Source organism: Drosophila yakuba, chromosome 3R, assembly GCF_016746365.2.
Source record: "Drosophila yakuba strain Tai18E2 chromosome 3R, Prin_Dyak_Tai18E2_2.1, whole genome shotgun sequence".
Lineage (NCBI taxonomy): Eukaryota > Metazoa > Arthropoda > Insecta > Diptera > Drosophilidae > Drosophila > Drosophila yakuba.
The window spans coordinates 12,373,013-12,400,165 of record NC_052530.2 but is presented as its reverse complement, the minus strand read 5'-3'; the positions used below and the strand labels follow the sequence as shown (position 1 = coordinate 12,400,165).

Sequence of the window (27,153 nt, the reverse complement as noted above, 5' to 3'; positions counted from 1 at the left end):
GGCAATGCTGTTGGGGAGTGCGCATGTAGGTATGGTCACCTTAAGTTATCGATAGCCGGCTACGATAATCGGGTCGTTAGGTATTTTGAGAACGATGAATACCTAGTAATTATGAATAAACAGAAACTATTTCATTTTAAAGTGTTCGCTATTATCTAAAACGTAAAATACACAGATTTACAATAATCCTAATAGAAAATGCACAAAATTCGGTATATTTCTGTTTTGCATTAATGTTATGTTTGTTTGAAGTCCGGCTTCAAACCATTGTTGAGGTATTTTTTAGGAAGATAAAAAATGGCAGATAGTGTCATCACTATCGTGACAGATTAGAGTGTGCCCAGTGTCATCACTTCTGCAAAACAAAAATTACTATATTATTTTTGTATTTCTGCACTTGTTTATCGCGAAATGTCCAACCAGGAGACTCAGGTTTCCAGCCTGCCGATGCCGCCGGAGCGGTACATCGCCAACTACACAGATGAAAACATCCGCCGCAACCGAGCGCCACGCCCACCACCGCCGCCCGCGCAGCATGAAGTCTATAGCATGTTTGGCATCCAGTACAACAACGACGAGATGATCCGCAGCTTGGAGTCCCAGAACATCAAGCGACTGATACCCATTCATTTCGACCGGCGCAAGGAGCTCAAGAAGCTCAATCACTCCCTGCTGGTCAATTTCCTAGATCTCATCGACTTCCTCATCCTAAATCCAGACAGCCCGCGGCGCACAGAGAAGGTGAGATCACCACAGTCAATTAACCCATTCAAATGTAGCATCTTATTGTATTATATTCCTTTTAAATCGTAGATTGACGATATCAGTCTGCTGTTTGTGAATATGCATCACCTCCTCAACGAGTTTCGCCCACATCAGGCGAGGGAAACGCTGCGCGTCATGATGGAAATGCAGAAGCGGCAGCGCGTGGAGACCGCCACCCGTTTCCAAAAGCATCTGGAACGTGTGCGCGAGATCGTAAATACCGCCTTCTCAGCTCTGCCGATACTAGATGATGACGACGAAAGCGGCGGAGCAAAGATTAAGACGGAGGTGGATCCGCTGGAGGCGAATGCGGCGGCCAAGAATGATCCCAGTTACCAGCATGACCGCATGTTGTGCAAACTGGTGGATGCCATCGAATGAGCTGAGTTCGCAGAAGACTGGACATCGACGCTAGAATTAGTGTAAATCATTGTGAATGGCTTGGAAACAAGAGCTCCTCATATTTATAACTGCTTTTAGTCTAAGAAATAAAACCCCAATTGTGTGATGAGAATCTTTCACGTCTAATGAGTAATTCATTCACTCGGCATTAATGTGTTAAGTCATCTTTGAGATAAGCTTTACACAGATAAAATCCGTGATAAAGGCACACGTTCAAGCATCCCACACATTTCACCATTGAAATGACGTAGTCAGCGTGGAATAATAATTTAGTCAAATGTCATAAATCGTATTATCCACCTAAAACATTTTTCTCTGGATCAGAAGAACAATATATTTAAATGTAAAGAAAAGCAAGAACACCACACTTTTTTCTACTTTTGATGGTTGCTTCCGCATGTCATCGTCGTGGCTAAACGAAATATGCTCATACAGTACGTTTCATAATTATAATAATATGTGGCTTAAATTAATATTTAAGGGTTATTTTAAAACTACTTATTTTGTTTAATAAAAATTATTTAAAAAGCCAATGGAAGACTTCATTCATAACTGTAGTATAGTGTATTCGCCCAAGTTTCGGAAACTCATTGTGCCCTTTACGAAGCCCAATGTGGTTTTTCTAAATAAACATGGTTTTATATGTTTACTAGCTTTCTTAGATTGTAAAGCCCGCGATAAGGCAGCTGTAGCTGAGTGAATCTTCACATTTATTGAGATAAACTCCGATAAAAGCAGGTGCCATGCGCTCCATAGGATCATTTCTCGTGCAGCATTGCAAGTGTGCAAGTCGATTAAATAAACTATTCTGAAAACCCTTTACTGTGTGACTTTGAACTTAATTTTTTTAAGAACTTGTGGTTGCGCTTTTTAATTAAAAACTGCAGCGTATTAATTGAACAATCAATTTCAAGAGCAAGCCAATTGTGAAAACCTATAGTGGCAAACAGTAATCGCTGGGATGTCGGAAAACAATATTAAAACAGTGGATCCAGAGAAAAGCAAAGGTAAAGCGGTTATAAAACATTTTGGAATAATCTAATCATTAATGAGAGGAGAAAGTATTAAATACCTTATAAAACAAAAAACAGAACATCCTTAAAAAGTGAATTTTATCCTGTAACAAGTAGCCGCAACTATATACAAATGTGTTAACCGTGTTTATTGTGAGAAATTCAATCGTAACCTTTTATGACAATGAAATCAAGTCGTAAAATTATGTGATTCGTAATCTGAGTTTTTAGAAATGCTGTTATAAGTGGAAAAGTTCAGGCAGTTAGTGTTATGAGATTAAATTACATGCCCGTGCAAAAAGTTAATGTGCCCCCTAAAAACCCCTCTTATTAATTCAGGGCTAGAAAATGACAAGGATGCGGATGGAAATTCAGATAGTACGGCGGAGGCGGCAGCCACGCCCACCGAAGAGGGTCCTGCCACCTTCGACAAGGCGATCGAGGGTGCTGGCTTCGGAATCTTCAATCTGATGCTGCTGATCGTCTCCATTCCCGCCCAGAGTGCCGCCATCTTCGAGTCCAGCTCCATGTCCTACATTCTGCCAGTGGCCGAATGCGATCTTCGCCTGACTCTGGAGGACAAAGGTGTGCTGAATGCGGTGGCCTACGCGGGCATGACCATCTCGGCCATAGCCTGGGGCTATCTGGCAGATACCAAGGGTCGCAAAAAGATCCTCTACTGGGGCTATCTTATAGATGCTGTGTGCGTTTTTGGCAGTGCGTTGAGTCAGAACTTCAGTATGCTGGTGATGTTCAAGTTCATGGGTGGCTTGGTGTAAGTACTGAGTACTATTTTTTATAAATTCAGACTTTAATTTATTTTTCATTAAAGGGTTAATGGCCCGGCAGCTGTGCTCTTTACTTATCTGACTGAAATGCACGGACCCAAGCACCGCTCTTCAGTTCTGATGATCGTGGGCATGGTCACCTCCACGGCGACGGTTTCACTACCTCTTCTGGCCTGGGGAATCTTTCCCAGAGATTGGGACTTTGAGTTCTGGGGCTTGCAAAGTAAGTTATTTGCAAAATGAGTTTTTTAACATTTAACATATGACTTATTCTTTAATTTTGTTCAGTTCGCAGCTGGCAAATTTACCTGTTCGTTCTGGGCATTCCAAGTTTGATCAGTGGCTTGATTTTCTGCAGCATGCCGGAGAGTCCGCGATTTTTAATGGCCCAAGGACGCAACGAGGAGGCGCTCCAAGCCTTTAAGCAGATCTACCATGTCAACACCCGCAAGCCCAAGGATAGCTATCCCGTATGAAAATATTTCAAAATTGCTCCAGTGTAGCGTTTAATTTGAAATCATTTCCTTACAGATCAAAGCTCTTATTCAGGAAGTTCCCAATCGCAAGGCCGCCCAGAACGAGGTCATCTACACCATCGAGGAGAAATCCGGAGAGGCGCCCACCAAGCGACAGTCCCGTACCCTGGCGGAGAGCCTGCGATCCGGACTGCAGCAGATGAAGCCGCTGGCCAGGAAGCCCCTGCTGGGACTGGCCATCTGCTGCTATGTGATGCAGTTCGGCATCTTCCTGGGCATGAACACGATCCGTCTGTGGCTGCCGCAGCTCTTCGCCTCCATGGCGGAGTACGAGGTCCTGCACGCCGGCGACGGACTGGATGCCAGCATGTGTACCATCCTCGAATTCAGTGTCAATCAGACGGCTAAGACCGCTCTCAATTACGCCGACGCCTGTTCAGAGGTGGGTATCAGATAGTACTTGGAGATAGCAGATGAAGAACTGACGTGGATCTGTAGACTGGGCTTATCTGACAGCTCACTTAACGCCTAGTCATCGTGATCGTGACGTGGCTATCGCTGCTCACAAAGTACAAGATTACCATTATCGTTCATAATCCATTTGATTTGAAAGTTACATGCAAACTCGAAGTGATCGTGTTTAATATGGCTTCTAAAATTAGCACTTTATTTTACTTTTACAGCCCAAGGTGATATCGATGGACATGTACCTGAATAACATTATCGTTTCGGCCACGGGCTTCGTGGGCTACTTCTTTGCCGGTGGAATCATTCGGGCTCTGGGTCCAAAACGCATGATGAGTAAGTTGCTCCTGGAATTGTGTAAATTTGGTGATTTAACCCTTGCGCCCTTCGCAGCTTACGGCTTGTTTCTGTCGGGAACCTTTGGCCTCATGCTCTACTTCTCCGTAAGCAGTCTAATGACACTCATTGTGGCTGCCGTCTTCCTTACGATTACGGGAATTGCTGTCTCCTCACTTTTGGGAGCTGTAGTGGCCCTATTTCCCACACAATTAAGGTAGGTTGTCTATTAATGGCACCGAATTCGTATTAAATGAAAGGTTTTCATTTTCAGAACCGTTGTGGTTGCCATTGCCATGATGTGTGGACGCTTTGGTGCCCTATCCGGAAATTTACTCTTCCCTGTATTTGTTCAAATCGGTTGTTTGCCTCCATTCATAATGGTCTCCTCAGTGCTGATATGTAAGTTGAAGATAGTTTCTTCCTTAATAATTATTTTATTATATTTGTAATCTTATTTTATTGCAGTATCGGGCATCCTGTCTATATTCTTGCCTGATCCAGCAAAGGCAATGTTTACTTAGAATAAAATAAGAAATACACATAATAATACAGTAAAAATAGACCTAGGTATGCCCATTTACTTAGAATCGGATCTTGCGACATTAGCATTTGTTTAGTTTTACAAGTTAGAGATAGCGACTCAACTGGATTAGATAGACGCTCAACAACTATTTATATTTACCTTAAGTAACCAAACCAAATATATCTATATTGTTGTAAAATTACCGTGTTATGAGAGTTCCATTCAAGTTCCTACGTGCTTAAGCCAGAGAAGGGGCAAATATCTCCGGATCCCTCAAAGGACTCCGCTGGTGGGCAAGGACAATAGCAATAGTCGACGGAAGTTGCGACATGCAAATCTCATTAGCACTAATTAAGTGTATCCGTCGGAGTTCAGTTGGCTTGGCATTGGGTTGGGTGGCTGTGTTGGCAGGTGAATTGGCAGGTGAGTGATCAACTACAGATAACATTAACCAGATTTACAAAGGCTGCAGACGGGCAAAGTGGAAATTAGTGCTGCCTGAATTGACTTTTCGTGGCATCCTTAAGTGGATGCTGTTTATCCATTGAGCGCATTAGCGAATCCTGAACAACATGAACTTTCACCAAACGTGCGCTCAATTTTAATCACTTTCAAGCAGCCTTGTAATCTTAAAATACCAGGAAATGCTTATTTATTGTTCGATTTATTGCTGGAAATACATAAGTACCTCACAAAATTGGAGACAGAACATACCTAGGGATAGTAATAGTAGTAGTAATAGTACAGTGTTTAAGAAATTGTATTTATTTGTTACCGAAAATATTTTATTTTAGTTCGCCTTTTTATAGAAAGGAGTGCAGTATTGGAGTTAACTCTCAGCATACATTTTTGAGCATGATTTAATTTATAAATTATAAAATCCCAGATGCCCCAGTTTGTAAATATCCAGGAGTCTTTCGAGTAATTTTCAAAATTTGCACTGCCACCCCAGACTAAATATATCATTTTTTTAAATGGCGGACCGAGCAAAGGATAATCCTGACGAGGCTGCAGATTTCGAGACGGCGATCGCCGAGTGTGGCTTTGGGTTCTTCAACCTGTTCATCCTGTGCAGCGCGGTGCCCTGCCTCATGGCGATGGTCTTCTCGGCCTCGGCGCTGTCCTATGTGATGCCCTCCGCCGAGTGTGACCTTGACCTGAGCATCGTGGACAAGGGCATGCTGCATGCGGTGACCTATGCGGGCATGATCATCTCGGCGGTGCCATGGGGCTTCATAGCGGACACCATTGGCCGCAGACCCGTTCTCATTGCGGGCGGCTGGCTTGATGGCTTCTTCGTCCTGTGCGCTTCCCTCAGCCAGGACACTGCCCAACTGATGGCCTTCAAGTTCTTCGATGGATTTATGTAAGCGGGTTACCGTTATATATATATGTTTTTAGTTTTTACATGTTTAATGCTATGAGCTTTCTAGCATCTGCGGTCCATTTGCGGTCGTGGTCAGCTACCTGGCCGAGTTCCATGGCAAAAAGCACCGGCCTTATATCATGCTGTTCGTGGGCCTGTGTGTTTCCATTGGATCGATGATTCTACCCCTGCTCGCCTACGTTCTGCTGCCGGTGCACATCCTTTTCAAGGTCTCCTCAATGAAGTGTGGGTGAGACTGCTTCACCTCCTGACCTTAATTAAGAACTCTATCTTCCGCCAGCAGTTCGCACCTGGCAGGTCTTCCTGGCGGTCAGCTCCGTGCCCAGTCTGCTCAGTGGTTTGCTGCACATTTTCCTGCCCGAGAGCCCCAAGTTCCTTATGTCTCAGGGAAATTACAAAAAGGCTCTGGACTCCTTCCAGCGAATCTACAAGATGAACAAGCGGAAAAGTAGAGAGAGCTACCCGGTACTAACTATTGTTCCTTACATTTTCCTGGTTTTGGAATAATTTATTATTAATTTAACAGGTAAAACGCCTCACCGATCCCACGCCCGATCGGTCTGATGATCTGGATAGTACTGGGCGGCCATCAACACTCAAGGAAAGATTTAGTCGGGCCAAGAGCAAGTTCCTCGAGGGATTCAAACAGCTAAAGCCCATGTTTTCCAATCCCTATTTGGCCATTTCACTGCAGGTGTATTGCCTGCATTTCTGTCAGATTATGTGGTAGGTAAATATGGAATATATATTCGGGTTTCTATATGCATTACATATCCTAGTGTTAACTCGGTGCGCCTGTGGCTGCCACAGATCTTCGCCACGATGAACGCCATGGACTCTTTGGGCGCGAATGATACGAGTGTGTGCTCCGTTTTGGATCACAATGCAAATACAAAGTCCATGGACGAGGAGGAGAAGATGGTGGAGTGCGCTCTAGTGGGTAGGAGATCGTTGATATGGGTTGCCGGGTCTAAAGTAATAATTTCTATCGTGCAGCATCACGACCCGGATAGCTATTTGGATAACATCACGGTAGCTGGAATTGGTCTGGTTGGTTTTCTGATCATCTTTCCCTTCATGCGTTTCCAAGTGGTCGCGAATCACATACTGAGTGAGTACTGTACTTGTGCTAGGGATGCAAAGCGAGTCTCAAATATTTTCAAATACATACCACAATAACTATGCTGATAACATTTATTGCACGTTTCATGATGTCAATAGAAACACTTCAATTCAAATCCACTCTTTAGAGCTTTTTGCATCTCCATTTGAATTATTTATTTATGTGAGCTTCTGTCAGAGGTGTTCCTATTCATCTGCATCTTCCTGGTGGGCAGCCTGTACTTTGTGAAGACTTCGCTGGGGACGATGATAGTTTCCGCCGTTTACCTGACCATGATGGGCATTTGTGCCACTACGATCATTGGAATGTCTGTGGTGATTTTTCCCACCCTGATGAGGTTTGAAATCCCTAATAATAAATCAAGATTAACATCTGCCTCTATTCGCCAGGACAATGGTTTTGCTGCTGATCATGACCTTTGGAAGACTTGGATCTGTAAGTGGCAATATGTTGCTGCCGATTTTTATGCAACTTAGCTGTCTGGCTCCGTTTCTCTGGCTTTGCTCACTGATGTCAAGTGCGTAGTACTCAATTTAGATAGGTGAACTAATTATTTTTTTACACAGTTGCCTTTCTGTTTTCGCTGTTCTTAAAAGTCGACGATCAGCAATCGCTTAACTAACCTATCGTAAATTTGGTCCTGGTTGTAATTAATTGTCTCGCTGTCGATGAATTCGGGGAGAATTAATAAAAATAATAACAAACAGTCGACTTTGCGGTTAATTCAACTTAATTACCTTTGAATCACAGGCAATCACATGCCAGACGGCGCTGATTAATTTCTCGAAGCCTTTTGATTGGTGGGGAAAACATACATATCTGGCGGTAATTATGTTTTTGCGGTTACCAATTAATTTTCACATGCAAAGATGACTCGCAATTCGCGCTTCGGTAGCTGCCAAAGTGATTTCCCCCAGCATATGCCCTTTGTCTGGCGAAAACTTTTCCCCTGCATATTTTTCTAACCGCACCGCAACCATAAATCACCACTAAAGTTTGTTGCCATCGACTGGCGACAGAGTCAATGGCAATCTCCCCGTGATGCACACACGGCGTATACTTGATTTCGCCCCAAGAACCGGCAACGAGAGTATCCTATTTCCTGGCACTTTCCTTCTCGACTCGGGAAACTAACCTATTTCTCTGGCTGTCAAAACAAAGTCAAGCGGTAATTGACACATGTTGACTTGGGGCGTTTCCCTAGCCAGTTGTTGGTGCTTTGGCTCCCAGATCGCACATATGGCTTGTCTGCATATTGAGCCATTTCTGTAGTTTGGGCTGCACTTATTTCAGTTCAATTTATAGGTGGTGTCAAACCAACCCACGCCAGACTATTGAAGCAGTTTGCTGCCTTGATTCATCTTCGTTTTTCCTACTCAGCACCTGTGACGTGAAGGGTATTTTAAATTCATAGCGAAGTCAGCATCAGTTTGTTCGTGGTTAATTTAAAATTTAAAATTTGTAGTGCGTTAGATATTAGGTATATTTTTACTATCTCGTTAAATAAAACTATTTTATATATTTGCCCACTTAAGTATGCTACGAAACTATGCGCTTAATTACATATCGAAACTGACTGGATAAAGCATTTGTTTTAGTTTCGTGAATTATGTAGCGCGTTCCCAAAATTCGCCTTAACTTCAGCACACTTTTCTCACTCTATCTGCTGGTGGCAAAATTTGACTAAAAGCTTAATGCATAAATGTATTCCCCAAAATTTTTGCACAGTGCTCCGTATTTTTATGAAGCTCTCTATTTTGAAAATGTAAAAAAAAATACCTCTGGCTACTCGTGCGCTCTATAAAAGCGACCAAACAACAAATGCGCATAAATTTATCATAATAAACATGTATAAATCGCCGTGAATATAAACAGGGCTGAAATATGCTTAGGGCGGCCTAATGGTTGGATGTGTTCTTTTGGGGGGCGGGGCCAAATGTAGGCTATAAACTAAACGAAACAAGATCGTAAAAAAAGCTAAATAAGGAAATGCATACGCTTGTAAGTGTGTGCGTGCCCCGGGCAAAAATGAGGTACATAGTGCTAAGATTGTGGGGGAATCTGTAAGGACGAACAGATGGGGGATGAGGGGATCCGCCTGAATGGGCAGTCATAATCACATAGGGCCGAAAAAACAAGACTTGCGGGGCAAAGGGAGTGGTAGACACAAACATTGGCAGACATTAGCAAACACAAAATAAGACAAACAAACGCACACAATCACAATGGGTCATTTGAACGGTCCTTGAATGCTCCTTTGTTCGGGCAAGTGTGTGGGTGTTCCGCAGTTTGTGATTGTGTAAGTGTGAACCGCGTCCTCTGCCATCATTTACAGGTCATTCATCACAGCACCACGAAGTGAAACGAAATTTACACCCTTCCACCAAGTCTATGTAGTTGTAGGTGGTGTATCAGGTGAGCTGAACAAGCAGTTTTTAGTGAATTTTGAAGTTTTTACAATGAAAATGGCAACTTAGTAAACCTTCTCTGATTTACTTTTAGCCAACAATCAAGAAAGTTCAGGAAGCCTTAGGTAACATCTTATTTTTAGACAAGAGTTTTAAGAGTTCTCCTAAAGCTGCCATTATTAGAAAAAGATATATTATTACGAGGACGAAGGATAAATGTGCTGAGCATTATAACACGGAAAATTTACGAAATGACAACAATTTTTATAAGAATATTCATTGAACCTATTAGTACTGACTTTTCATTCTGACACAATTTAGGACTTACTATAAAAACATATCCCGCAACATGTTGCCAGCGGAGTAATGTTGCTAGGTTCTCTCAACAGGTATGTTTCCAGCCTTTCGGTTGCGTTAGTGTGCGTGCCGACTGGAGATGGTAGAGGCAGCGACGCCGGCGTTGACGTCGGCAGAAGGTCCCTGCAGAATTCGTATTTTCATCCATTTTCATGCAAAGCAGTCAGTCGGCGTCGGCACTTGCAGCGCTAAGGACACGCGTAGCACAGAGAGCGGAAACTCTGCCGCCATTTCAAGAATTTTACAGTGTTGCCAACTAACGGTGTTTTCGTAGTGTGGGCGTACTGCCACTGTATGGGTGTTGTGGTTGTTTTAAGCCTGCGAAAAGCGCAATGAAAAATCGTGGCCAAAAAAAGGGCTACAAAGTGTGCAAAAAGTTTGTAATGCAAACACAAGTGGGATGCACTTATGTGCACTATTGTGATTTAATAAATTCAATTTAAATGCTATTTATAACATCAAATTGTGCGACAATTTCAGTAACATGTGAATAAGAGCTTTCTTTTTTGTTCTCATGGAGTATAAATAGAAATGGTTTCTGAAAAAAAGAGCTTCATTCAAAAGTGAAATGCAGATAATGGTTTTATTAGTTCGTAAACGTGTGGATACGTGTGAATAATAATCAAATCGAATTAAAAGGATAAACAATGTGAAACAATATGATTAAATTTAACCCTTTCATGAAATAAAATAAATTTGTGTATTATTCCTAATTGATTGCAATAACAAGTTGAATTATAAAACTGCTGTAATCCCAGTTATATATTTAACCATATTTACTTAAAATCCATGTGAGTTAAAACATCTGATAATTTAAACACTTAAACTTGTTTGCGAGGTTGCAAGGTTGACAGTTTTGTGACCAAATGGCCACATGCAGTGTTGAACGCAACTCGTCCTTGACCAGCGGCCAAAATTAAAAGTGTATTGCATGTGGCTGGCAGTTCAAAGAACATAAAAAGAAAATCTTCTTGGAAAACGGGCCACAAAAGAGGACCAACTGAAAGCGCAGCATTTACGAAGAAATTAAGAGTCAGCTTCCGCTGGAAATCCGTCGTGTCAATGGTTTCTAGGGCGCTGCATTATTAAATGTGGCATAAGTGCAGTGGGATCATTACGGAAACCATCGTCTATCCTGATTACAGACTGCAAAATGTCGGAGATTGTGGACACCGAGCTGCTGGTCAACTGCACCATCCTCGCCGTCCGGCGATTCGAGCTGAATAGCATTGTGAACACCACGCTCCTGGGCAGTCTCAACAGAACCGAGGTGGTCAGCCTCTTGTCCAGCATTATCGACAATCGGGATAATCTCGAGAGCATTAACGAGGCCAAGTGAGTGGGCAGCAAATGCTGAGTCCTTTTATTTAGCCTTCCAGGTACTTTGACTCCTCGCTCGCGTGCGTCCTTTATTTATTTTCGCCGAGATCTTCTAGCCGCGCCCCCACAAAGTTATGCAAATTAAACGGTAGAGTTAAGAGCGTTTCGCGGAAGCAGTCGGTTTTCCCTGATGAGGACCAACTGATTACTCGCGGCGAGGGCTTAAATTGAATAAAGTTTCGCGGGTCTGGCAGCTGATAAACGTGTTTGGCGTCCGTCCGGTTAAATCGGTGCACTTGGACTAAAAATTATCGGAATAAACATTTGGATACATAGAGTTTCAAAGGTTTAATATTACACACTCCCGCAAACTTTTATTGTTCATCGCCTTTTTGTTGAGTGTGGTTTTTTGGAAGAGTAAACATTCTTAGTCCAAAATCTTGAAAGCCCTTACTTGGTAGCAGAGTTTAATTTGTGTACATTTGTTTAGGCCAAATCTGATTGCTTTTGAAAATATATCCGTAGTCACGCTTATACCATGAATGCTTTAAGCACTCGCAATCTTGAATACCGACAATAAATCGTGGTTTTCACACTTAATAGCCATTAGTTGATTTTCAATTATAAATTACATGTGCTGCATGTTTGGTACTTTAATGCAATTTTAAATGGGTTTCATTGTGTAATTATATTTTATATGCGAATTACATATGCTTTATTTAAAAGCGGGGACAAAGGAATGCTTCAAATTATAATAAGATTGTAATATTTATTTAAAAGGTTATTCTTTATATTTTTGTAATCTTGCCTATAGTTTAGTAGATAGTTTAAAGGGAAAGGGGTTGTTAGATTATGACAGCTTAATTAAAAACATATTCTACAGCTTTAATAGCTCTTTATATCTATTATTTACAATCGCTTACCGCAATGTAATTAAAATTACGTTAACTGATTTAAAATTATTGGTTTAGTTTGCCAAACACCAAACTTTGGTAAAATAAGTTCAGCATATAATCAGTTTAAATGAACGAGATTTTGGGGTCTGCGGTAATTGAATAGATGATTAGCTTGTGAAGTATAATGCGGTATTAGTATGTTTTAATCAGGGCAATTATTTCAGTTGACCAAAAAACTAAACCGCGTTTACTATAAATACCCGCGTTTTCATTCGTACCGAAAGCTAACCACAAAGTGTAATTAATGACTGGCCGCAATTGCGACTATTGCGTAATAACTCAAAAGTTTGCTCCGAAACGAAAATAATAAAAAAGGAAGGGCAATCGTTGAAAGTTCCAGCCGGGGGATAAATATTCACTCGACTTCGCCTTTAACGCCTTTAACCAGCGATGGACTTCGTGCTCTTTTGGAACTGGTTAATTAAACGCTTAAACTGGTTTTCAGCCTCATTACAGGAGCTTTTGTTTTTACTGAAAGCCCTTTAATTGTTTATTGACGGAAAATCAGGAGGAGATGAAGTTGTTTATGCTTTCATTTTGCTTTATTGTCCCACAACAGTCCTTACAAACTGGCTAAAAGTTTGTGGGTAAAGTTTATGTATGGATTTAAAAGTTATGACACGTTTGAAAAAGAACCTATTTTAAAATTCTAAAGCTAAATTAAAAGACGGGTTTTAATTTTCAGGAAAATATATATCGTTTACCGCACAACTTCTTCTTTCAAATTGCACTTCATGCTTCATTGCGCTTTGAGCTTCAATTACGTTTCTACGAAATGTCTGACAACTACTATATAAAGGTGTTGGTTCTGGAGAAATGTTTTTGATTAGCGGTTATGTTTTAGAGAACAATGTCAGGAATTGCCTTAAACTTAAAGTTATAACTGGGAATAAAGTTTAGCAGAATAATTTAAGTTTCAACATAAAATGGTCAGGGCAATTTAATGGTCATAATTAGCAATTTAAAGTAATTTTCTCCCCTGCAAATTCCATTGTAATTGCTCCCTTTTAGTTCAGAATGGCCAAGTGCAACAATGAGCTGAAAGGACTCATTCACACACACACGTTTGCTAATTGCTTTCCACCTAACATCCTGTGTTGGGTGACAAACTACTCGTAAAGGGGAAAATAGCGAAAAAATAATTAAATTCCGACAAATGCAAAGCCCTCTGCCACCCAAACTAAATCCTCGAAAAACTTTGACACAAACAAAACGACCTTCCAAATGTTGTTCGATGTTCTATATTTGGCCCGTAAGCCTCGAGGTTTAATGCTCTTTGTGAAAGAGAAAGTAAGTAAAAGTGGAATTGTGCACAGCTAGAAAAAGGGGTAAGGCTTGCACCTATTTATTGTAGATTGTTGCCAGATGTGCAAATGGAAAAATCCCGAGTGAAATATGTAAACGATGAATATAATTCCCATTTGGCGACTACTGCCGCCGAAACAAGTTTTCTACTAATTGTGTAAAAATGGTACAAAGAAAATTGTTTACTGTGTATGTCCTTTGTTTATGTGCGGGCATTTGAGCAGGTGAATTGCCGGCCGCTTGTCTCGGGTTAAGCTCATTATGTTTGCTTCAATCAGAGCAAATGTTTCGGACTGTTCCCATGGATTATTGATGGAAGGAACTTGACAGCTTTGCTTTCGCCTTCGCCACGCGTATGGGATTTGCCCACATTGTCCACACACTTCAGTGCGCGTCAGCATCCCACGTTGCGGATACGCAATGTTGTAGTATATTACAAGCCGATGGAATGGCTTGCTTGAGTCGATTTAAAGAGATCGCATCCTTTCGAATTTGATGTTTATGGCGCTTCGTACGCTTATTGATTTTGATACTTGCCCAACGATAACAGCACAGCACAACAAAGGACTCATGACATTAGTCCATATCCTGACTGCTTTTTTGTTGTAGCTGCTGTTGCTGTCCATCGGGACCTTGGCATTTTTATGGCCAGACTCAAATCCAATCAGAATGGATGGCCCACATAAAAACAAGAAGTGTTCCTCGATATTGCCGAGCATCGAATTTCGAATGCTTTACCCAAAATTAGAGTAGATGATGCTTAAAAAGAACGGATCAGATAGCGTCAGTCTATGCGAAACTGTGCCATTTCTGTAATTCTATCGATTTTACAGTAATAAAAGTAAGGAATTATAAAAAGTAATATAAATCCGAAAGCGTTTTGATTAAGGACCATATGCTGATACTTATACGGTTTTTGTAATTTTTCCTCGTTACTTAGTACTCTGCGAGGATAAAAACCCAGCCAGTTACAAAATCCCTCTAAACTGTGTCATTTATCTGGCCAAGACAAAAGTGGCTCATGTAGCCAGCTTGTTTAGCTGAGGAAACCCTTCGAGACGCCACGAACTGTGACATTCCGTAGAAAATTCGAAAGAAATGGTTTGGATTAGGTCCGGAACGGGGGAATAAGGAGTCCGGAAGGAGGATTCCTTGCCTCGCAGTCGGGAACAGTTTGTTTATGTGTATTCATCGATGGCTAAGCCCCAGCTCAGTAGAAATGGCTACGGGGCCTAGGAATGGATTTCGAACAAATAATGTTGGCCATTTCGAGGGAACTGGACGAGGAGCGAGCAATCTGCACAAGTTGAGTAATTTGCATATGACAAATTTTTCAATTACCTTTTTCTCGCCAGACATAAAACAAGTCCCCAGTGCGGATAAGTATTTTCAATCAGTGGGTGAGGGTGAGGAAAGGGCAACATTAATACAGCACGCAAGGCCAATGAAACAGATATTCCGACAGGGGCATGAAAATTTAATGGCCACTCCATGGCAAACAACATGAACAGTTTCATTTACGCATTGTCCTGCCACCATCGTCATCAACACTCTCGATTGCTCTGTCAAGTGCATTTCTGCAGGACACAGAATTTGGTGGCAGGAAATGGGGGTCTCGGTCGATGGGCTGGCGAGAAATTGAGGGACATGTGAAGCACCCGCGTTCATAAATTCTGAAATTGAAAATGGCCTCATTTGCGAAGCGTGTCGAAATTCAAGTGACTGCAGCCCCACTTTAAGCTCGCAGTGTTTTTGTCCGCTCAACGATGATGATTTTGGGGTGCGGATTGGAAAGGTGCCTGTGACAGCCTCCATTTGTCAGACATCGACGAGCATTCGACCCAACTTATCTTCTGTCTCCGACACCACACCACCACATGAGCTAGGACAACACTGAGCGGAACATTTTCTGTTCAGACTGCTATATAAGCGTTGTTTTCTGTTAAAAACCAAAGTGTTCCTGTCTCGCCTTAAACTCTTTGCCTTAGGGTTGCAGAAAGCGAGCCTTTCTGCATTGGATTTTAAAATATGAATTTCAAGGTATTTACTTAGAAGAAAACCAATTACCGAGCACTTATAAGCCCCCCTGAAAGTCACTTCGACGCGCCGGCTTATTAGTATTTCACCAACTGTATGCAGAAAGCCTTTAAACTACGTGACACTTGCAGCTCCGCAACTTTACCGACTTTTCCTACTTTCGCAACTGCCGTTGGCAGCAGAAGTTATCGCCCAGAACTATAAACACACGGTGGGCCAACTTGCAACCTGCGTGCGGCATGCCCAATGAGGTCCTTGCCGAGTACTTGAGACCTTCATCTACCCTGCTTTCCGCCATCTCAACTGTGCAGTAACCGAAAAGGACACCCAAAGGAACCACAGAGCCAGGGAGCCAGGAAGCCAGGGAACCGGAGACACAGCAACCAGAGAACCAGACGCAAATATATAGCTAGGGAAATAAAGTAGCCGCAAGACCGCCAATTTGGGTTGCATTGCCCGGTTCGTCATGCATAAAATATTCAGTGGAATATAATGAAGAGTGAAATGCGAATGCGAAACATGTTAGCTGAAGCGGCTCCAAGGAAATACATAGTGCGCAAATTGCCAGGACGTCAAACGGAGGTTACAGGGGGCTGAGACCCCCAGGAGGCTCTAAAAGGGGGTCGACGACTATTAGCCGAGTTAATGTGGGCAACTCACCTTCCTGAGTGCGACGATAAACTCGTCTAACTGCCACATAATGACGGGCAATTTGCTGGTGCCCCCCATGAACAGGAAAATACGAAAGGGTAAACTATAATCGATGATAATTTCTTTAATTTGTCTAATTAACTCGGAAAACTCAATTCATTCTGCTGCGATTTGACAGGATTTATTAAAAGTCTAGATTTTAATAATAGCGTACAAATTAGTTATGTTAATTTCCACGGCAAATGCTGCTCATGAATAATATTTGAAATCTCTTCTCTATTGTTTACAATAAAAGCTCATTGGTTTAAATTAATAACCGCCATTTATCACCCAGCAAAGGTCATTATTTAAACATAAGGCCAAATCAGTTGAGCGGAAGTCTGTGTGATGGTAAAAATGGATGGATGCACTCACATAGAGACAGAGTAAACAACTGCAAATTCAATCAAAAAGAAAGAGCGCAAAAAAAATAAGTTTGGCACACGTATTGATTCTGTGATTTTCGTGGAAAAACCACTCGAAATTCTTTCACTTTAACGAATCAAAGCAGCTGACACTTTTGGGACTTTTGCGGAAGCAATCAAACAATAAAAAAAAGTCGAATTCCCTTGCCTGCCAAATGTGCTGCACAATTTTTAAGGAATTTGCGGAATTTGTTCCAACGAAAATTTGCATACTCAGGGCCAAATATATTACAAAAGTCGAGCGATGCCAACTTTCCGCAGTTATACTGCCAAAATCGCCGGGGGAAAATTGCGCTGTCATTAGGCGAATTTCTAGAAAGCGGCACAAAAATTATAAGTGTGCACGGAAGTACAGAGTAAAAAACTTACCAACGGATGTAATTAGTTCACTTCTGATGGCCAAACACTTCCGTCCATGAATAATGATTACTTTAATAACAGGAACAAACTGAAGCTTAGCACGGATTTACAATAGCATTAAACCTAATTAGGCGGCCATAAAGGAAGCAGGGCAGGAAAGAAAAATACAAATTACGTTTATCAAGTTAAATTTGCTTAAATTAGGCTGAAAACGTACACCATCCGAGGCGGGACTCGTACTGCCTCCTTTGTTGTTTTATATCCTGGTGCTCTAAAAGTCAGCTGCAATGGCGGGAGACCATAAATCTGCTGGCAACTTTTTGTCCGTATTTGTGAAAAGTGAAAAGTTCCTCAGACAACAGCAATTATCATAATTGAAAAAACAACCGAAAGTAGGGAAGCTCAAAAAAGTATGCAGCGAAATTTTTTAATTTAAAGGTGGCCGCGTTTGTTTGTCATATTTAAAGGAATTTAATCATTATGCAAATGCAAATTGACTATATTCGCAAATTCTGTGCAAATTTCACGTGCACTGAGGCATTTAAAATGCGTGCATAATTTAATTTTAATGAAATGATAATGAAAATTATGGCCCATTTGAATTTGTACATATTAATTAGGAGTATATCTAAAATTTGGTAATGGCAGCCCAATAGCACTCACTTTATGTAAACAAATTTAGCCAAAATGTCAGTTTTATATTTTCGGGAATTACATCGTGCCCATTTAATGTTGATCATGGGTCATTGTTATATGGGCTTTGTGTATATGTAATTAATGGAGTTCTTGTTTGCTTGTGCGAATCGCAAAATATCTAATTAAATGTGAAATCGATAGTCCAATCGCAAATAAATACTTCGAATGTAATGCGATACGTGTATCACAGGCCAGTCTGCAAAAACAAAAACCAAGTTAGCCATCTGAAAGCAGATTTATGGGCAACCGAACTTGTTATATGAAACGTCGATAATTTTGTGAAGAGCTCTTGGCATATGCGTTGTATTCAGACTGAATGAAATTAAATTCAGCTTAGTTAGTTAAGGATTAGTGCGGAAGTAGATAACTAATTTATTTATAATATGTTTAGGAAGAAAATTTATACCTTAAGTGTTATTACAGGTGTAGGTGAATTAGATGGCAAAAAATGATCTTTGTTTGTATACACATGTGCAAACACACAATATTCTCACCAATTTTGTTTGGCCACTTCACAATTCAACAAAATACTGACCAGAATGTCAATATTGGATATAGGAACAAATGTCGCAGTATGGTAAACTGCAGCTAACCAACTGAGCGGAGAGTTGGACAACATTCGCAGCTCAAATGTAAATAACTAATAAAAACTGAAAAAATGTTTGAAAATTTGAAAGTTTAAGAGCTAAATGTTTGGCAATTCAATTTCATTCGTTCTGTAAATAACTAATAAAAACTGAAAAAATGTTTGAAAATTTGAAAGTTTAAGAGCTAAATGTTTGGCAATTCAATTTCATTCGTTCTGCGGGTGCTTAATTGATAACCACGGAATCCAAATTATTTGAGTCTAATGTGGGTTAGGCAAAAGTATTTTGTGGGTCGAACAATATCAATCAATCAGGGCATCAATCATGGTTAGACAAAGTGGGCAAATTTGATGCCTGAGAGACAACTGGCAATAGAAATGAAAATGGAAGAATGCGAACAATTCGCTTATTGAATTTTCGCTGGAATTGTGTCTGCTGCATTTTGAGCAGGGTGGTAAAAATAGCAACGGGAAAGCAGGCGAGGCACGGCTCATTGATATTGCTCATACGCCCTGTGGCGCCCTGACAAAAGCCACCGACTGGCCACGGAAGGCGAGTGAACATGGTCGGTGGATATGGATGGCCGGGACAATAATCGAACAAGGTTCCTCTAATTAATAGGATTTACCATTCATTCAACTACTGGCTAATCAAAAGGAAGCTCCACAACCAACGAGCCAATGACAAAGACAGCCCTCGAAATAATTAGCGACATGTTCATCGCATCACAAGTCCCGCTGCCGTGATTAGCATAATGCCTGATAGGATAATCGGATCCCCAGTTCCAGTCCCATGGATCCTCCTCCGCTCCAGCTCGTGTCCTCTGGCCAACGGATGTCGGTCCAATGAAATTACAGCACATTTTCTGCTACATAGTTCTGCTGCTGTTTCCATGTCGATAAGGATACTTCTTTTGTGGCAAGTTTCCTTTAAGAATTTTTCGCCAAGCTTTTGCTTCATTGATTTCTTATTGTTATTGTTAAGGCGAAGGCGAGCACGCTGTTCTGAAGCGGTTTGCCAAATCACAAAGTTTCAGGCAGTCAGTGATTGAATTTCCAAATATTGTTTGCCCTGAAGGGTGGCGAGAAAACTTAAATTTAAGATGGGTATTCTTCAAAGGCACTTCCTCTGTAAAATATGCCATTAAGTTAAGAAATAAGCAATCTTTGAGACTTATTTCCATTGGATCCTTGGGACTTATTTCAATTGAATTAAGACTTTGAGCTTGGTGCAGTATAGTAGAAATTTCGTGAACAGAATGTACGAAAAGTACAAAAATAAAAGTGCTAGTCATAGAGATATCTTCACTATCATTTACTCACTTATTCGTAAGGGTACTTTACCGTTTGGAAAATATCTAATAACTAAAAGGCACTTTATCCTTTAGAAAATATTTTTACACCATCGACATGGCTTCCTCTTGAACAAGATAGCACTAGCTGCCTTTGGTTTTGCATTTTTCGAAATTTTGCAACACAAATTGAATGATATTTTCGATTTTCCGCAGAGACTTTCTGACCGAGTGCCTGTTTCCATCGCCGACAAGACCGTACGAGTTGCCATGGGAGCAGAAAACGATTTGGGCCATCATTTTCGGCCTGATGATGTTTGTGGCCATCGCCGGCAATGGTATTGTTCTCTGGATCGTTACAGGTAAGCTTGAAAAAAAAAATGCTGATTTAAAGCACCTTTCACAGGCACGTATACGCCGCAGTGGCGATAGCCTTCCCTCTAATTTCCAGCATTTTTTTGTCTTGGCCATCACGTGTCTGCTTTGCCATTTCCCGTTTTCTCGTTTCCCCGAGGTTTTCCCTCTAATCCCCTGCTTCTTTTTCGCCAAATGTCTCTGCAGGACATCGCAGCATGCGGACGGTCACAAATTACTTCCTGCTGAACCTGAGCATCGCCGACCTGCTGATGTCGTCGCTGAACTGCGTCTTCAACTTTATATTCATGCTGAACTCGGATTGGCCATTCGGTTCGATTTATTGCACAATCAACAATTTCGTGGCCAACGTCACGGTCTCCACATCGGTCTTCACGCTCGTGGCCATAAGTTTCGATAGGTGAGTTTCGCTTCCCCCACCTCCTGCTCACCATCCTCCTCCACCAGCAGCTTCTAATCGGTGCGTCGGCACATCCGCTTCCTGCCATCCTGCAGATACATCGCCATTGTGCATCCGCTGAAGCGCCGCACGTCGCGTCGGAAGGTGCGCATCATCCTGGTCCTCATCTGGGCACTCAGCTGTGTGTTGTCGGCGCCCTGTCTGCTCTACTCCAGCATCATGACCAAGCAGTAAGTGGGCGATTGGCCTCGAATCGAGAGCTTCTCTTAAGATAGGGTATTAGTAGGCTGATTAGCGGGACTCTTTTTAGAAGTCATTAGATTTTTGTTTTAAGCGAGGGAAAAGGAAGCTACATATGCTCATTAACTTTTAACATTAACTAGAAGTGTGGATACTTAAAATGTTTGAAACATGTTTAATAATTTAATATAATATTTTTTAATTTGTATAATTTACTGAATCAATTATAAACCTACTCTTTAATGAGAATGATGTTTGGTTCTAGGGTACTTCAAATTGTTTCTGTTCGGTCTGCGCGTGAAACACGAAACGCAATGCATAAACAAGTTTGTAAACCATGGCTTACGAGTTGGCCAGGCTCCCTGTGGAGTGGAGTAGGAGCACCTCCCGCAGCTCCAGGTATCGATTTGAGAGGCCAAACAAATATAAAATGAAATTCCGCGCACCTATCCAGAATAACTTCCATATTTTCTTTATCACGTCTCCCTATTTTCGGTCGTCCGTTTTCGGTGTTGATATAAGCATTCGCATCCATCTAAATCACCTTGTCGCCTCCGCTCCGACGGCTTCATTTGAATTTTACGCAAGTTCGCAACATTCGGGCGGTGAACGGTGGTTGGGTGTCCTGTTTAATAGAATTGAAGCATTTTTTATTTTAAGCTCTCAACAGGCGGGATAAAAGGTCTCCCAGGGTAACAGACTTCGGGCATAATAAAGATGGCAAGTTCATATATCAAAATGTGATAAAGAATAGTCAAGGCGAAGCTCAAGAGAGTCGAACGATGGCAAATTTTGACAAGAGCATATTAAGGGGAGTGAAATGGGGATATATGGCTGTATGGATGTAATATATGTGTGTGACTATTTCATAAAAAGTGAAAAAAGCCAAATTGGATGAACGTTTTCGAAGGAACCCCCGGGGATATAGACTCTTAAAAGGCTTCGAGACGTATGAACGTGGGAAAGTAAACCAGTCAAGCTCAGATAAGTCCCAAAATAAATGTCAGAAAGTAGAGGGATTCATTCCGCTACTAAATGTATAAACAATTTGGAATTTCTGGGAGCATACGTAGTAATTGGAGGAGGAAAGAATATTAATAACAAATACAAATGACAGGATCTGCACATCAATTTTAATAGCATTACTAAATCCATTCATTATAAAGTTAACACTAGGGCGTAACAACGCATATCACGCAAAGCCTAAGTAATATACAACAATTTTCCATTTGAATCAATCATTTTGGGTGTGAAAGGTACCCGCGATTTGACCGAACGACCCTCCCGGGCACTTTTCATGATAATTGTTGGTCAAATTATGACCTGGCTGCCACAACCAGTTGCCATAGCCGTGTTATTAATGGTCGGAAAAGTACGGGTAAACAGACAGGTACTGGGGATTTTTGTGTGGACTTGAGTCAACATCCCTTTTAAGTGCTCGACAATACTGCGCCATGAAAGACCTCATAATTTGGCAAATTAAGTTTTCAATTTGATGACGGGCCAAACGTGAAATTTGTCATGCTTGTAAAAGGCAGCTTCGTTTCCTTCATTTTCTCGGTGCTTAAAACTGGCGAAGTGTGAAACCTGACAGCTTTTTATGCTCGAGGAAAATGTGGGGTGTAATTAAATAATGAAATTTTGATTTATCAGATTCTGAAATTTGAATATTTAAGTGAATACTTTATTGGGGCCGTGTTAACGTACTTAAATGGACCATTTGCAGCTATTACAATGGAAAATCGAGGACAGTTTGCTTCATGATGTGGCCAGATGGACGATATCCCACTTCTATGGCGGATTATGCGTAAGTATGAAAACAAGCAATATAATTTTTGAAATTGTACTAACTTGTATACTAAAAGGTTGAGCTGGTATAAATTTGTCATTATTGAATTGTAGATACAACCTGATCATCCTGGTGCTGACCTACGGCATTCCCATGATTGTGATGCTCATCTGCTACTCCCTGATGGGTCGCGTCCTCTGGGGCAGCAGATCGATCGGCGAGAACACGGATCGCCAGATGGAGTCGATGAAGTCAAAGCGGAAGGTGGTTCGCATGTTCATCGCCATCGTGTCCATCTTCGCCATTTGCTGGCTACCATATCACCTGTTCTTCATCTACGCCTACCACAACAACCAGGTGGCATCCACGAAGTACGTGCAGCACATGTATCTCGGTTTCTATTGGCTGGCCATGTCCAATGCCATGGTCAATCCGCTCATCTACTACTGGATGAATAAGAGGTAATTGGAGCTGAATAAGCGAATCAAATTAGAGAGAGATGTGAAAATATACAATTTTTGTAAGACACTGCAAAGCAATCAGTATGAAAACTGCTAATTAAAGTAAAGAAATTGGTAGTTTAAATTCAGTCCCATGTGCTTGAAGAATGAGAGTAATTAAAGGTGTTAATATATTTCCTAAATTTAAATTCTTATTTTCAGGTTTCGGATGTACTTCCAGCGGATCATCTGCTGCTGTTGCGTGGGCCTCACCCGCCATCGATTCGACTCGCCGAAGAGCCGGCTGACGAACAAGAACAGCTCGCACCGGCACACAAGAGGTGGGTACACCGTCGCCCACTCGCTCCCCAACTCCTCCCCCCCAACCACCCAAACTATTTTGGCCGTCTTGGCCCAGACTCAGACTCAGCCTCTGCCTCAGCCTAAGACCCAGTTGCTCTTGCCTTGCCACCACTCACCACATCCCACGCAACCTTCCGCAGCGGAGACCAAGAGTCAGTGGAAGCGCAGCACGATGGAGACGCAGATCCAGCAGGCGCCGGTCACCAGCTCTGGCCGGGATCAGCGCAGTGCACAGCAGCAGCAGCAGCCTCCAGGAAGTGGAACCAATCGGGCGGCAGTGGAGTGCATCATGGAACGTCCGGCGGATGGGTCCAGTTCGCCGCTGTGCCTTTCGATCAACAACAGCATCGGCGAGCGGCAGCGCGTGAAAATCAAATACATCTCCTGCGACGAGGACAATAATCCTGTGGAGCTCAGTCCCAAGCAGCTGTGATGTTATCCCGATTTGTCCTGCCACTGGAACGAGTTGTGAATCCTCCTGGCCATCGCCTCCTTTCGCTGCGGGGGAAATGCAATTTGCCACTGCTTGCTCTACTCTGTACATATACTCACATTCACAAAGAGATGAAACATGTTTGCATAGCAGGGTGGTTCGATTTCAAGTGAGAACTTTCCTTCTTTTTAAAGAACTTAATATTGACCATAAAATCTTTAGCACCTGTGCTTAGCTTAGTAGAGTAGTTTTAATCCCAATGAATTATCTTTCCCTATTATGAATTATTCCCTATGAATTATTTTATCTCTCTGCTATGTGAATATTTCACTTTAAGTTCTATTGCATTCCTGTAAATCGATCCACCCTAATGCCAAAGTCAAAGTCGAATTTCCGGTTGTCAAAAGAAAATACTTCAGCTAGAAGGAAAAACTTACCAATAAATTGAATTTGTATGTATTTGTATAGAAAAATCTATCGACACTTTAACCATCGAAGAGCTGTAAGTTTTAACTGTTGTAAACATCTAGGCTAAGCCAAGTTTGTAAATACATTCTGTGTATAACTGATAAATGCATCTGCGTATATGTTGTCCTATTTGAGTAAAAGAATTACATGAGTCAAGGAATATCTCACTTTGAGTTGTTTTAATCGCACCCAATTAATTGAAGAACGCATTGTGGTCACCTATCGACATATATTCAATTGTTATTAAGTCGCAAGTCAAGTCAGCACTTCTATCAGATCAAATATTTAGTAATTGTTTGTCAATTAGAAACAATTGATATGTGGTCAGTAAACCGGGCTGTCCACAATTGTTAACAGCCCGTATAAAGTTGACCTCCGGGCTTTGCCATTCAGCTCGAGGGTTAGGTAAATATTTTAGCTGGAAATTGGAAATGAGCACTAAGATGGGATTAATTTGCTTGAATAAATACTAATTTTGCTGCAAAAGTGTGCTGATAATATCATTAGACCAATCCCAAAGGGGAATTTGCATTCCATTATGTTGCCAGTCGCATTATTTATGCAAAGCTGAGAGTCCAATTCCATTCAACCCACTTGGTCATGCACGAATTCATACTAATGTGGGTGTAGTTATTACTCAGATAAGGCCAAAGGACTCAGTGGCGATGGGCAAAGGGTCTTTCAATGCGAATTCGCAAAAGGCGAATCCTTTCAAGTACTCTCAAATCATATAATCTTCAGTCTTTTTCCCGCGTCATCCCATTCACCTTCTTTTCAGTAGTTCACTTTTAAGGGATTTTGCTTTTATTCATTCAAAAGCAAACAGAAGACGAGCTTCAATGGGGAACACATACTTGCATAATGGTAAGCGATTAGAGAGTGTAATTGAAACTCTAAGCAGTTACAGAACCTAGCCCCATCAAAACCCACTTGGGCAACATTCAACTATCTAATTGAATCACAAACAGTTTCTTGGCCGGACTTTCAGTATAAGGACGAAACTCAAACCCAAACACAAGCCGAAATCAAAATCCAACCCAAAAACCATACACCAGCGTTCAGAGAGCTACATTTTTATTGCCCCGATTTGGCAGTTGAAGGAGAAAGGAAAAAGCCGCGCTAATGCGTTAAATTGCTTGTTGCACAGTGAACTCCCAGTGAAATCGATGGACAGAGTTTTTTATTCGAGGTAATAGGATTTAATGGGTTTGGAGCTACGGGAACTGTGAGCGCCATTCGCTGAACAACAATTTGCATAATAAGATGATGTTTGTTGCGCAGTTGCCCCACTTGTCAGCCTCCTTTTGCATTGTCATGGCAGCCGCAAAAAAGGCTTTAACGATTGAAAAGGCAAACCGAAAAGCAGTTGAAAAGATTCTATTACCATCCATGTTCATATGTTACTTCGATTCCTTGGAAACAGACTGTGGCTAAATCATGGGGTCACACCGCAAACAGTCGGGCAAGTTTGAGTGGTCTGACATCGAATTAGGTCGCTCATTTGACAAGTATCACATCGAATTTAATGGTCATGGGTTCCCATGTACACGTGGGTTTTAGAGCACTCTGTTATTGCCCTAATAAAGAGGTACAAGTACCAAAAAGATTCTAGAAGACGCTATAATCGAGCGGCTCGACTATAAAATACCCCTAGGAAATTAGTAAAGAGAGTATGCTGTTACTGGCTTTGTAACAGTAGCTGTAGTTTAGGTTGGATACCTAGTCTTTTTAGCCCAATTCCAATCATGTCAGTTTTGATATATCCATCAATACACTTTCTAAAGTCTCAAAAAGAAAAACACATTCTTCAATACACAAGGGAGTGACCAGCTTTTCCAGCTTTTGAGTTTTCAACAAGCAGAAACAGAGAAACAGAAAACGTAAAGAATTAAATTCGAAAATGATTGGAGTTTGGGGAACTTTGAAGGTGTTGGCGGCCATATCGGGAATGGTGTTCATGGGCTATTGCGTATATTTCGACAAACAGCGTCGCAGTGATCCGGATTTCAAGAGAAAGTTGCACGAGCGCCGGAACCAACGGTCATTCGCATCCGTGAAATCCCCGTCATCGGTGCCCGTGAACGAAAAGGACGTCGAAATGTACTTTATGACCCAGATCCACAAGGGCGAGGGCCTGATCACAAATGGCGACATTGAGGGCGGCGTGGAGCACCTAATCAACGCGATTCTCGTCTGCAGCCAGCCGGGAAAACTGCTGCAGGTGCTCCAGAACACCTTGCCCGTGGAGATCTTCACCATGATGTTGATCAAGATGCACGCTTACGAGGCCGCGGAGCGCAGCTCACCCGTTTTGGTGGAGGAGGAGGCTACCAGTGCCCTTGAATAGCCTCTGAAATATTCCAAAATTCACTTTTTGAGAGATGCGCCTCTAGTAGCGAAATACATTTCTTTGGTTCACGTATGTCGGGCAAATACATTCAATGTATACTGGTATCTCGTTTTATTCGTTGCCAGGGCCAACTTGCTCAACAATTTGTGGAATAAGGCAACTTTACAGCCATTAGCCAAGTTGGCAAATTAATGACCTCGATTATAATGTCGAGCGTAACGTCTTGCCATTTTATCTGCGTTTTCTTTTTTGGTGAGTGGAATTTTGTAGATCGAATGAGCTGCTTCAAATCAGCAGACAAGGTCTTTGTTTAAAGGACTTGTAGCCATGTCAACGGAAATTTACCCATATCTGTGGGTATTACAAATTAACAGAACACGCATATTTATCTATGTTTATTGTTTGCACGTTGGCCACAGTATGAGCCATCTAACTAGTCATCAGGTCTTAATTAACTCACCCATTCTAGCTTGAACAAGAGAGAACGCTGTAGTCGAGTTTCTCGACTATCTGATACCCGTTACTCAGCGGGGTGCTACCGCACCAAAAACTGTCAGTGTGGAAATTTCTCCTATGCACTTC

At 41.7% G+C, this 27,153-nt stretch overlaps 5 protein-coding genes across 9 annotated transcripts; all 5 read left to right on the top strand.

Annotated features, from left to right (window-relative positions):
- The first annotated feature begins 322 nt into the window (after positions 1-322).
- On the top strand, positions 323-1,279 carry LOC6536545 (mediator of RNA polymerase II transcription subunit 7). The gene is made up of 2 exons (XM_002097085.4): positions 323-741; positions 814-1,279. The coding sequence occupies exons 1-2, from the start codon at positions 412-414 to the stop codon at positions 1,144-1,146; spliced, it is 663 nt and encodes a 220-aa protein (XP_002097121.1). The 5' UTR covers positions 323-411; the 3' UTR covers positions 1,147-1,279.
- A 734-nt stretch (positions 1,280-2,013) lies between these two features.
- LOC6536544 (synaptic vesicle glycoprotein 2B) lies at positions 2,014-4,970 on the top strand. Its single transcript, XM_002097084.4, has 9 exons — positions 2,014-2,174; positions 2,520-2,955; positions 3,013-3,191; positions 3,257-3,438; positions 3,500-3,886; positions 4,128-4,245; positions 4,303-4,462; positions 4,520-4,647; positions 4,714-4,970. Exons 1-9 carry the CDS (start codon positions 2,129-2,131, stop codon positions 4,767-4,769), a joined length of 1,692 nt encoding a protein of 563 aa, XP_002097120.1. The 5' UTR covers positions 2,014-2,128; the 3' UTR covers positions 4,770-4,970.
- Positions 4,971-5,576: 606 nt separating this feature from the next.
- On the top strand, positions 5,577-7,992 carry LOC6536543 (synaptic vesicle glycoprotein 2B). 4 transcript variants are annotated; one of them, XM_039376625.1, is made up of 9 exons: positions 5,577-6,137; positions 6,205-6,383; positions 6,442-6,623; positions 6,685-6,881; positions 6,938-7,094; positions 7,155-7,269; positions 7,459-7,618; positions 7,671-7,798; positions 7,848-7,992. In XM_039376625.1, the coding sequence occupies exons 1-9, from the start codon at positions 5,746-5,748 to the stop codon at positions 7,901-7,903; spliced, it is 1,566 nt and encodes a 521-aa protein (XP_039232559.1). In that variant the 5' UTR covers positions 5,577-5,745; the 3' UTR covers positions 7,904-7,992. The 4 variants fall into 4 exon arrangements, with proteins under 4 accessions (XP_039232559.1, XP_015047810.1, XP_002097119.1 ...); XM_002097083.3 differs by having other exon boundaries at positions 5,579-6,137; positions 6,685-6,884; XM_015192325.2 differs by lacking the exons at positions 7,459-7,618; positions 7,671-7,798; positions 7,848-7,992 and having other exon boundaries at positions 5,580-6,137; positions 6,685-6,884; positions 6,938-7,098; positions 7,155-7,263.
- A 2,209-nt stretch (positions 7,993-10,201) lies between these two features.
- LOC6536542 (tachykinin-like peptides receptor 86C) lies at positions 10,202-24,388 on the top strand. 2 transcript variants are annotated; one of them, XM_002097082.4, is made up of 8 exons: positions 10,204-11,381; positions 19,930-20,075; positions 20,275-20,488; positions 20,584-20,718; positions 22,455-22,535; positions 22,631-22,978; positions 23,180-23,298; positions 23,461-24,388. In XM_002097082.4, exons 1-8 carry the CDS (start codon positions 11,200-11,202, stop codon positions 23,751-23,753), a joined length of 1,518 nt encoding a protein of 505 aa, XP_002097118.1. In that variant the 5' UTR covers positions 10,204-11,199; the 3' UTR covers positions 23,754-24,388. The 2 variants fall into 2 exon arrangements, with proteins under 2 accessions (XP_015047809.1, XP_002097118.1); XM_015192323.3 differs by having other exon boundaries at positions 10,202-11,381; positions 23,180-24,388.
- Positions 24,389-25,971: 1,583 nt separating this feature from the next.
- Positions 25,972-26,675, top strand: LOC6536541 (mitochondrial import receptor subunit TOM20 homolog). Its single transcript, XM_002097081.3, has one exon. It carries the CDS (start codon positions 26,122-26,124, stop codon positions 26,566-26,568), a length of 447 nt encoding a protein of 148 aa, XP_002097117.1. The 5' UTR covers positions 25,972-26,121; the 3' UTR covers positions 26,569-26,675.
- Positions 26,676-27,153: the final 478 nt, after the last annotated feature.